The sequence below is a fragment of the Nansenia antarctica genome, assembly GCF_963989245.1.
Source record: "Nansenia antarctica genome assembly, contig: SCAFFOLD_551, whole genome shotgun sequence".
Lineage (NCBI taxonomy): Eukaryota > Metazoa > Chordata > Actinopteri > Argentiniformes > Microstomatidae > Nansenia > Nansenia antarctica.
The window spans coordinates 17501-27500 of record NW_027663013.1 but is presented as its reverse complement, the minus strand read 5'-3'; the positions used below and the strand labels follow the sequence as shown (position 1 = coordinate 27500).

The 10000-nt window shown below is 48.3% G+C and overlaps 1 protein-coding gene across 1 annotated transcript in view; it reads left to right on the top strand.

Moving 5' to 3' along the window:
• Positions 1–262: 262 nt before the first annotated feature.
• The window catches only part of slc6a5 (solute carrier family 6 member 5), a gene marked incomplete at both ends in the record, with an annotated part of 23478 nt that continues 13740 nt past the window's right edge, over positions 263–10000 (top strand). The window contains 3 exons of the mRNA XM_080551019.1: positions 263–367; positions 2967–3042; positions 7703–8221. Coding sequence (XP_080407145.1) covers positions 263–367; positions 2967–3042; positions 7703–8221 — 700 coding nt within the window. The remainder of the gene's footprint in view (positions 368–2966; positions 3043–7702; positions 8222–10000) is intronic.

The following is a 10000-nucleotide window of genomic DNA, read 5'->3' as shown; positions in this document are numbered from 1 at the left end:
CTCTCTCTCTCTCCCTCCCCCTCCCCCCCCTCTCTCTCTCTCTCTCTCTCTCTCACGCGCTCCGCGTGGTGTGTGTGTGATTGGGGAGGTCGTTACCTGTCTGCAAGAAGCAGCAAGTCAAGAGAATGTGATCTGGAGCCAATCAGAGCCGCTCCTCAGTGTCATGTGACCTGGGGCCAATCAGGGCAGCTCCTCAGTGTCATGTGACCTGGGGCCAATCAGGGCAGCTCCTCACTGTCATGTGACCTGTGTTCTCTCTCAGGGGAGGAGCTCCGGGGAAGATCACCGTACGCAAGAACAAGAAGGACCCCCGCTCGCTGTTCGTGACCTTCGACCTTGGGGACAGGAAGCAGACGTACAGCCTGCAGTGAGGTCGCCGTCAACCCCCTCCCTACCTCCCCCCCACCCTCCCCCCTTCCCCCCAATCACAGATGACCTTCTTACGGCCCCCCCATGATGACATCATCAGTACTCGTCACTGAAACACCCCCAAGAGAGAGAACATTCGACAGGCAAGAGTCGGTGATGGTTGTACACGGGTGTACACACACACACACACACACACACACACACACACACACACACACACACACACGACACACACGCACACACACACACACACGGGGGTGATTCATGGTTCTGACTCATCTTATCTGGACTGTTGGACTTCCTGGTTGAGTTTCTGTGCCTTTCCACACCATTCTGTTATATTAAAATCACCTCTTCTGTTGAGTCTGAGTCGGTCTGTGTTCCCCTGCATTCCTCTGGTCTAGAATCTATTCAAACTGACACTTTCATCACCATAACGACTTGTTTATATTGTGTGTTATACATTTTTCAGTATGTATGTATGGTCCCAGAGGGAATCTGACCCACCACAACCTTACCGGTGTTAGCGCCATGCTAGCACCATGTTATATTACTATGTTTTCTACTTAAAATCAGTTCAGAAATGATGTTTTTTTTGTGTGTGTGTGTTTCCTGGGCGTTAGACGTTTACACTTCTGCTGTTAGGAACCTCCTCCACTGGCTCCTCTCTCTCTCTCTCTCTCCTCCCCTGTCCTCTCTCCTCTCTCTCCCTCTCTCTCTCCTCTCTCTCTCACCTGTCTCTCTCCTCATCCCTCTCTCTCTCCCTCTCTCTCTCCTCTCTCTCCTCCCTGTCTCTCTCTCTCCCTCTCTCTCTCCCTGTCTCTCTCTCCCTCCCTCTCTCTCTCCTGCTCCCTCCCTCTCTCTCTCTTTCCCTCTCTCCCTCTCTCTTACTCCCTCGCTCTCTCCCCCTCTCTCTCCTCCCCCCATTCTCCCTCTCCCTCCCTCTCTCTCCTCCCTGTGTGTTCCTCAGATCAGAGGGGGGGGGGGGGGGGTCTGGTTATGATGACTTGGGGCCTGCTGTGGTGTTTTGCATTCTGCTTAATAAAGCTGTTTTTTCCACTCCAGTGTGTGTGTGTGTGTGTGGTGTATGCTGGTCTCTGTCCCTGGTGGTACAAGCGTTAGCCTGGTTCTCTGTCTCTTCTGATACGCTGTTTCATCTTACACTGGGCCTGCCTTGCCTGCTAGCGTAGCCTAAACTAGAGAAGGTAACATTTCTGAGGAGATTGTGAACTGTGCTTGCTCCTCACTTGCCAGTAGGGGGCAGGTCAGTGGCCTCTGGTTCACACACACACACACACCCCCCCCCCCCCCATCCAGGGGCCCTTCTCTCTCTCTGTGTCTCTCTCTCTCTCTTCCTTTCCCTCTCTTTCCCTCTTTCTCTCTCTCTCCCTCTCTCTCTGTGTCTCTCTCTCTCTCCCCTTTCCCTCTCTTTCCCTCTTTCCTCTCTCTCTCTCTCCCTTTCCCTCTCTTTCCCTCTTTCCTCTCTCTCTCTCTCTCCCTCTCTCTCTGTGTCTCTCCTCTCTCTCTCCCCTTTCCCTCTCTTTTCCCTATTTCCCTCTCTCTCTCCCTCTCTTTTTCCTTCTCTCTCTCACTTTCCCTCTTTCTGTCTCTCTCTCCTTTTCTCTCTCCCTTTCTCTCTGTGTGTGTGTGTGTGTGTGTGTGTGTGTGTGTGTGTGTGTGTGTGTGTGTGTGTGATATGTGGGACAGCATTAACATTAAACAGCATTCTTCAATGATGACAGTTGGGTAGTCATGGAAACCAGCTGTAAGCTAAGGTCTTTTTATGTTTTGCTAGCTCTCAAACAAACGGCCCTGAAGTAAAAAACGATTATTTTTTAGGCTTATATGTTACGATTTTGAGTGACACTGTGAAGAGCTGAACATTGTGATGTCGAATGTCGACTTTAAAATTGTAGTCTTGACAGCAGTTTACAAAATGTGTAAAAATGGAGAAACGCAAATCTCACTGTGTTTCCAACATTCCATCAATTCATTCTCAATGGGGATTTTTCCTCCACGAAAAGTTGCTGCATTGGTAAATTCGCTGTGGAAATGTGATCAGCACTCATGGAATGCCTCTTGTCCAATCAAATGACTTGGTCCCTTTATGTCGTTTGAACCCAGAGTGTGCTCTGGCGCTCTCCAGAGCGAATTTTACGAAGGCACCCTTTGGATAAACCGTTTATTACCTGAACCTTCAACAAAGCAACGACACCTCTCATATCTACCTAGTGCCAACACTGTGGCTATAATAATAATATATATGAGCAATAACATATAGTGCATAATATAGATAATTAAATACATCAAATGTATAATAACAATCTGTACACCAATAAATAGACATATTCATTATGCCCTAGCCCTATAATACAATATTCATATTATCGCGGTCATTGTAGACCAGAGTGTGTATGATGTGTTTCATTTCAATACATTTTATTTTTGAGTAGTCAGTTTGTAGCCTTCCCCAACCCCCTCCCCGCGTTTCTCCACGTGTCAATTTGTTTCATTCATTTAAACACGTTTCATTCATTTCACCGTTTCCTCCCGCAGCTCCACCGTGTTGGGCCGGGTGTCTGTCTGTCGTGTCCCAGGCCGGGTTTGAGCGCCGTGAGAGCGGCTGACCCCCGGCGCATCACCGCCTTATCACGCGCGCTCAGCTTCCCGACCGTGAGAGATCCATTAATGATCTGTCTCCGGTAATTAACGAGCAGCGATCACGAGGCTGTTCGCCGGGGTCAAGGAGGGTCGCGGGACAGAGCCCGGTGGGGTCGCCGGTGATCCGTGCGCGAGGTATCTGGCTGAAAATAAGAATAAAACATTTTTAAATAAAAAAATAAAAATGACATTCGCTCGTCTGCGCCGATAACTTTGATTGGTTGATATGCCCATGTTGATAATAATAACAGTAATAATAATAATAATAATAATAATAATAACCATTATTTGTATAGCACTTTTCCTGCAAACGTTGCAGCTCAAAGTGCTTTAACAAAATAATATAGAATTACTTAGGCTATAAGATTTAAACAAGTTACATATACAAATATATACAATATATAAATATATAGATTCATCAACTAGCATTAAAAGATGCATTAGAAAATAATAGCCTACAGTCATTTAAAGGCAATATTTTAAAAATGGATTTTTAGTCTTGACTTGAAAATATTTGCTGAGGTTGCATCCCTAATGTAAACTGGCAGTTTATATATTTAGTTTGATAAGGAATTGATATCTTCATGGAATAAAAATATATAACCTATATTATTGTATTAATGTTGTTGTATGGTTATGCGTTTTTATGCTTTTTCATGAAAATAAAATTAACAAGTTTGGGCCTGAGTTCACTATTTAGTTGTCCGGTCTGACCAGAGAAGTAAACCCGCAGTGTGTTAGTGACAGGCTCTCTATCTCTGCTCTCTCTGTCTCTCTCTCTCTCTCTCTCTCTCTCTCTCTCTCTCTCTCTCTCTCTCTCTCTCTCCTTTCTCTCTTTGCTCTCTCCTTTCTCTCTCTCATTCTCCTTTCTTTCCCTCCTTTCTCTCTCTCTCTCTCTCTCCCCCTCTCTCTCTCTCCCCCTCTCTCTCTCCCCCTCCCTCTCTCTCTCCCTCCCTCTCTCTCTCTCTCTCCCTCTCCCTCTCTCCCCTCTCTCTCCCTCTCTCTCCTCTCTCTCCCTCTCTCTCTCTCCCTCTCCCCCCTCTCTCTCTCTCCCTCTCTCCCCCTCTCTCTCTCTCTCTCTCTCTCTCTCTCTCTCTCTCTCTCTCTCTCTGAGGGAAGTGTTTCAAGGGAAGAGAGGAGAACAGAAATCAATTACAATTATTCTCTGTTGACAAAGTCATTAAACCCGGAGCGGCCGGCTAATTCAGCCGCGCGAGGCCTCTTATCTGGAGCGGCCGCAGATTTACGAGCGACGCGCGGCGTAACACACACACACACACACACACACACACACACGCACACACACACTCACACTCCGCTGCGTGCATTCCCGGTGATTATCACGGAGGCGCGTGTGGGCTCGGTTACCCCCCCCCCCCCCTGCGTGTTCAGTGGACCGCTTCTAAAAAGGTCCGGATTTGAATTAAATAACAATGCTGACTAAATAACACGGATTCGTGGTTGTAGTTTTTTTGTGTTTTTTTTTTTTAGACGTCTTTTGTTCTAGACACAGGTCAGGAACGCATGCCTGCATCCTCCATAGGCCCCGGTCCCGTTAACGGGAGAAGGAGGAGGGCTTGAAACAATGGCGTGCGCAATGCAGTATTTTTAGGAGACTATTTGTAGCGCTGGCACATTTGTTCTAACTTCCACCCAAGCCCCCCCTGGTTGGCTACGGGGAGACGGTGGCTCTGTCCACAGAGGAGGGCCCACCCACGTGCTCCTAAAACAAGGAGGCTCTTCCCCTGTGTTGCGTAAGAGCTGAACAAATGAGTAGCTCCAGTGAAGACCCCCTCGCCCCCCGTTTTCTGCTGCTCTCCTCTTGATCCATCTCCTCTCCGTGACGCACACGGGAGCGTATATAGCCGATAGACGCGTGTGCGCGTAAATCCCTTCAAGCGCAAAGCCTATATATAGACTTTATATCTATATAAATATATATATAGCTTTATAGTTGTTGGCTTTTTGGGGGGTGGAGTTATTTTTCTTTTTTCTTTACTTTTCTTTCTTTCATTTTTTTTCTTTTTTTTCTACAATACTTTGAAAACAATACTTTATGCAGTTTTCTGTCACGTCACACTTCAAACATATTTGGGGGACATGCCTTTTCTGAACTATAATTTACTATGAAATGTTTGCAATTATCGAACTTATATATCCATACATTATTTTTCTTTCAACATATAAGATAGAGCAAATCTAAAGAATGCCAAATAATGTATGTTTAAATACAGCCTTTTATTTTAAAAATAACAGTTGTTATAAAACCTAGATATAGGCCTCCATGATGCCGGAAACGAAGTCCTTCAATTCAGCCTCGTGGAAGTAATCTGTCAATTAATCTATCAGTCACATTTAGCCTATTTGTAGGCTATAGCACTTTTACAATGTTGTTATTATATTAAAAGTATAGCACTTTTACAATGCTACAACAAAAACAATATAAACAATAAATATAATGCAAACAATATGATCTACCACCAGGCCATAGACCCCCAAACGTAAACCAAGTTAAAAAAAAAACTCCCCGGAAGAGAGAAACATATTTTAAAAATATGAATATGCCTATATACGGAATCATTTCCCTGTGAATGTGATGTGGTCTCGTGCTGTGCATGGCGTGTTTAAGTCGAGGGATATTCTGCTTTATAGGTTATTAACCAACACACTGTACATCAGATACAAACACACAAAAACATGTGTCCTAGCCTATTATGCTGCCGCATGCACCCTCCAAAAATATATATATACCTGCAAGTGTGTGTGTGTGTGTGTGTGTGTGTGTGTGTGTGTGTGTGTGTGTACACACACATCCCCCCCTCTCGAGACGAGTGTATTAATCAGCTGCGAATGAGTCAGTCTTAACACGCACACAACACACGCACGTACGTAGGCTACACACACACACACACACACACACACACACACACACACACACGCACGCACACATACACACACGCACGCACGCACACGTACGCACGACAGCAGCGGCAGCAGCGCACGCGCCCGCGTCTTCGCCCCGCGGTGTCCCTTTAAAAATCAGAATCCAAGGCCGATAATTTATCAAACTCTTATTATCCTGAACATGTCAAGCGAAGGGCACCTTCCCCCGTACTGACGCAGACATACCGCTCCTATAGACCCGCTGCTACGCGCTGCCTCGCGCCACTCCTCCTCCCGGTCCCGGTGTCCCGGTGTCTGTCCAGCTGTTCTGCAGCCTCGCGCCTCTGCCTCTGCACTAATGGTGAGTACATATGCATCATGTATATAGCCTCTATACACTTTATACATTATTTTTAATGAATGCATATACCCCCTTTTCCCTTTTTTTGTCTTACGTATAGGTTTGTATTTTTTGTTGTATTCTTTGTACTTGTTTAATTTAAAGCGCGTGTGTGTTGGGTTAGTTTGTATTCAATCTGCCGAGTTGTGTCGCTGTCCGCGGTGCTGATTTAGGCAGCAAAGAAGCGTTGCTGCCACACACACGAAAACTTTTTTTTCTTTTCTCTCAACTAGCATTCCGCTTACATTTTTAATCTGAGACCTTTATCTATGAAAATATAGCCTATAGTTATAGTTAAATAACTACACAGTTATAGGCTAGTATACTGCCGTCAGCTGTATTTCGTTAGATATTTAACTTGAAGGGAGGGATCTCTTGGTTGGTTTCGAAATATATTCGTTTCCTTTATTTACCTTTCCTTATTATTATGTGTACAATGTTCAAAGGTATAAAAACCTGAAACGATTTTTTCCCTCATTTTCTTTTTTTACTTTTCTGTGTGTTCGTCTCTTCCCACCGACCCAATAGGCCTATAAATGTACAAACGTATTTGTGTTCAGAATGATCATATTTCTCTCCTCTCCGGTTAAAAAAGCTAAATGGTTCCAGAGCAGAGAGTCATTTAGTATGTCTGCCCACCCCGGTCCTCTCCTCCTCTCCGCCGTAATGCCGGTGATCATGCATGCCTGGCGGGGGGAGAGAGAGAGGGGGGAGGCAGTCGGGAGGCCGCCAGCTTGTCTATTGCCCATAAAATCAGTGGCTGTGGGTCTGAATGACACGGGGGAAATGGGCCGTCAAATTAAAGAATCCCGCTGCAGCGGCGGCGAACAGCGGCGGACCCCCGCAGACTGCGAGCTGAAACCCGGAGCAGCGGCGCCAGAAACATGCGACAAAGGGCTTCTAAAACACCGCAGAAAACATCGTAGAAAACCTCCCTCCCTCCCTCCCTCCTTCATTCCCTCCTTCCCTCCTTCCTTCCTTCCTTCCCTCCTTCCTTCCCTCCTTCCTTCCCTCCTTCCCTCCTTCCCTCCTTCCCTCCTTCCTTCCCTCCTTCCCTCCTTCCTTCCCTCCTTCCCTCCTTCCCTCCTTCCTTCCTTCCCTCCTTCCTTCCTTCCTTCCCTACCGTCACCGCATTCGTTCTCCACGCCGGGTTCGGGATTAGATTAGGTTTTTTTGTTTGTTTTTTAAAAGACACACTCTCAATTTTTTTGTCTTTTGTATATAGCCTAAATAAATAATCGTTATAGGAATCGAATGCTGATCCAGCGTTTCTGTTTAGCCTTACTAGACGAATTAATTCATTTTAAGTTGTTGTTTTTTTTCTTCTTTTTTGGGGGTCTTAAATGCAACATTACCCCCCGTGTTAATCTGTGTTCTCCCGTGTTGCAGGATTCCTCCGACCAGATGTCCAGCAGGCCCGCGGCCAACGCTCCTCCTCCCGGCTTCAGCCCGAGCCCGAACCCTAACCCGGGACTTACAGCAAACCCACCCTGCTCCTCGCACCCGGCGCCCCAGCCGCCCCCCGGGGCCAACGAGAGCAAAACTTTCTGTCCCACCACGGAAAATAAACAACCGGGAGAACCGTCCGACGCCACGCGCGTCTATGGGACGTTTAAAAACGCCGCGCCCGCGGTGCCTTCTTCTTCCGTGGCCTTCAGGAGGGACTCCACCGGCTCCTCCTCGGCGGGGGGCCATCCCGCCCCCCATCCCGCCCCCCAGCCTCCCCCCCAGGCCCGCGGGATGTCCGTCCAGCACGGGGACCCGCTGCGGGCCAGCGCGGAGCAGAACAATGCCGATGCTGCCTCGGGGGGCAACTGGACCAGCACGATGAGCCACACCACCATCGTCCTGGGCACGGATGGCAACACTTCCGTCCAGCCGCTGATGGCCTCCGCGGCCGCTACCGGGGTGAGTGGGCTCGGATGAATTGTTACGCGGGGATGATGTGCAGCCTAGATAGGTCTGGGAGGGGGGCAGGGGGGTTGGTGTCCAAGAGAACCGAGCCGGTTTGTGGGTGGTGGTGGTGGTGGTGGTGGTGGTGGTGATGGTGGTAGTAGCCTAATTGCAGATGCCAAACCGTGGTGGTGGTATAGGCTAATTGTAAATGCAGAACCGAACTGGTGGTGGTGGTGGTGGTGGAGGAGGGGTGGTGGTGGTGGTGGAGATGGTGTAGGTGGTGGTGGTGGTGGAGGAGGTGGAGGTGGTGGAGGAGGTGGTGGTGGTGGGGATGGTGGTGGTGGAGGAGGTGGTGGAGGAGGGGTGATGGTGGTGGAGGAGGGGTGGTGGTGGAGGAGGTGGAGGTGGTCGTGTTGGTGGTGGTAGTGGAGGTGGTGGTGGTGGGGATGGTGGTGGAGGAGGGGTGGTGGTGGTGGTGGTGGTGGAGGTGGTGGAGGTGGTCGTGTTGGTGGTGGTAGTGGAGGTGGTGGTGGTGGTGGGGATGGTGGTGGTGGAGGAGGTGGTGGAGGAGGGGTGATGGTGGTGGAGGAGGGGTGGTGGTGGTGGAGGAGGGGTGGTGGTGGTGGAGGGGTGGTGGTGGTAGTGGAGGTGGTGGTGGTGGGGATGGTGGTGGTGGGGGAGGAGGAGGAGGTGGTGGAGGTGGAGGTGGTAGTTGTAGATGCACTTGAACCGTGTTGGAGGTGGTGGAGGAGGAGGAGGTAGCCAGGCTATGTGGAGGTCTATCTGATCCTGCCGTGTGGTGGTGTTGGCTATGTGGAGGCAGGTGGAGGCAGGTGGAGGCAGGCTATGTGGAGACAGGTGGAGGCAGGCTATGGGGGTATGGAGGAGGTGCTATGTGGAGGTCTGTATAGGCTATGTGGAGGTCTATAGGCTATGTGGAGGTCTATCTGATCCGGGCTTATTGCCTATTAGGAGGAGAGGCTGCGGTGTTCTCGGCTCTCCCGGAGATAAGAGGCCGGGGTGGGGGTGACATCCAGCGGGGAGGCGGTAATGACGGTCCCCGGGGATCACTCATCCCGCTATCTCCCCCCGGTGGGAGACTGCTGCTGGGGGGTGATTGGAGAGAAGGGCTGCTTCTAGAGGAGTGTGTGCGGGTGTGATTATTCCTTTGACAATTAATTATACCGGGTGGTTAAACTATACAGTTCAAGACTGTAAAGGGTTATTTACTGTTCTGAGAACACATTGATAAATCCGCTTAATACATTATACATTATAAATGCAACCGACGCGAATGCTCTTATAGTGTTGTGAATTCTGCGTGATTGAAGCAATAAAAAAAAAAAACGTTTCAATTGTTTCAAATAATACTGCAGGATGGACTGTTTCTGTGCGGTAGTTTCCTTTGTAGTTTAGTGAACGGGTGAAAGAGCAGCTCGTGCTGTAATATAACCGTTATTTCTAAAGGCTAGCACCTTTTCCTGCAAACGTTGACACGTTCAAAGTGCTTTAATCATTCTATAATCGTCATTTAATCATTTAGTCATTTAAAGGCAATATTTAAAAAGATGGGTTTTATAGTCTTGACTTGCATGACATAATTTGCTGAGGTTGCATCCCTAATGTAAAACTGGCCGTGCATTCCACAATCTGGGTGCATACAATGAGAATGCAGCCTCGCCAAATCGTGAGCTTAGAATGATAAGGTTCTATCTTAGAATGATAAGGTTCTATCTTAGAATGATAAGGTTCTATCTTAGAATGATAAGGTTCTATCTTAGAATGATAAGG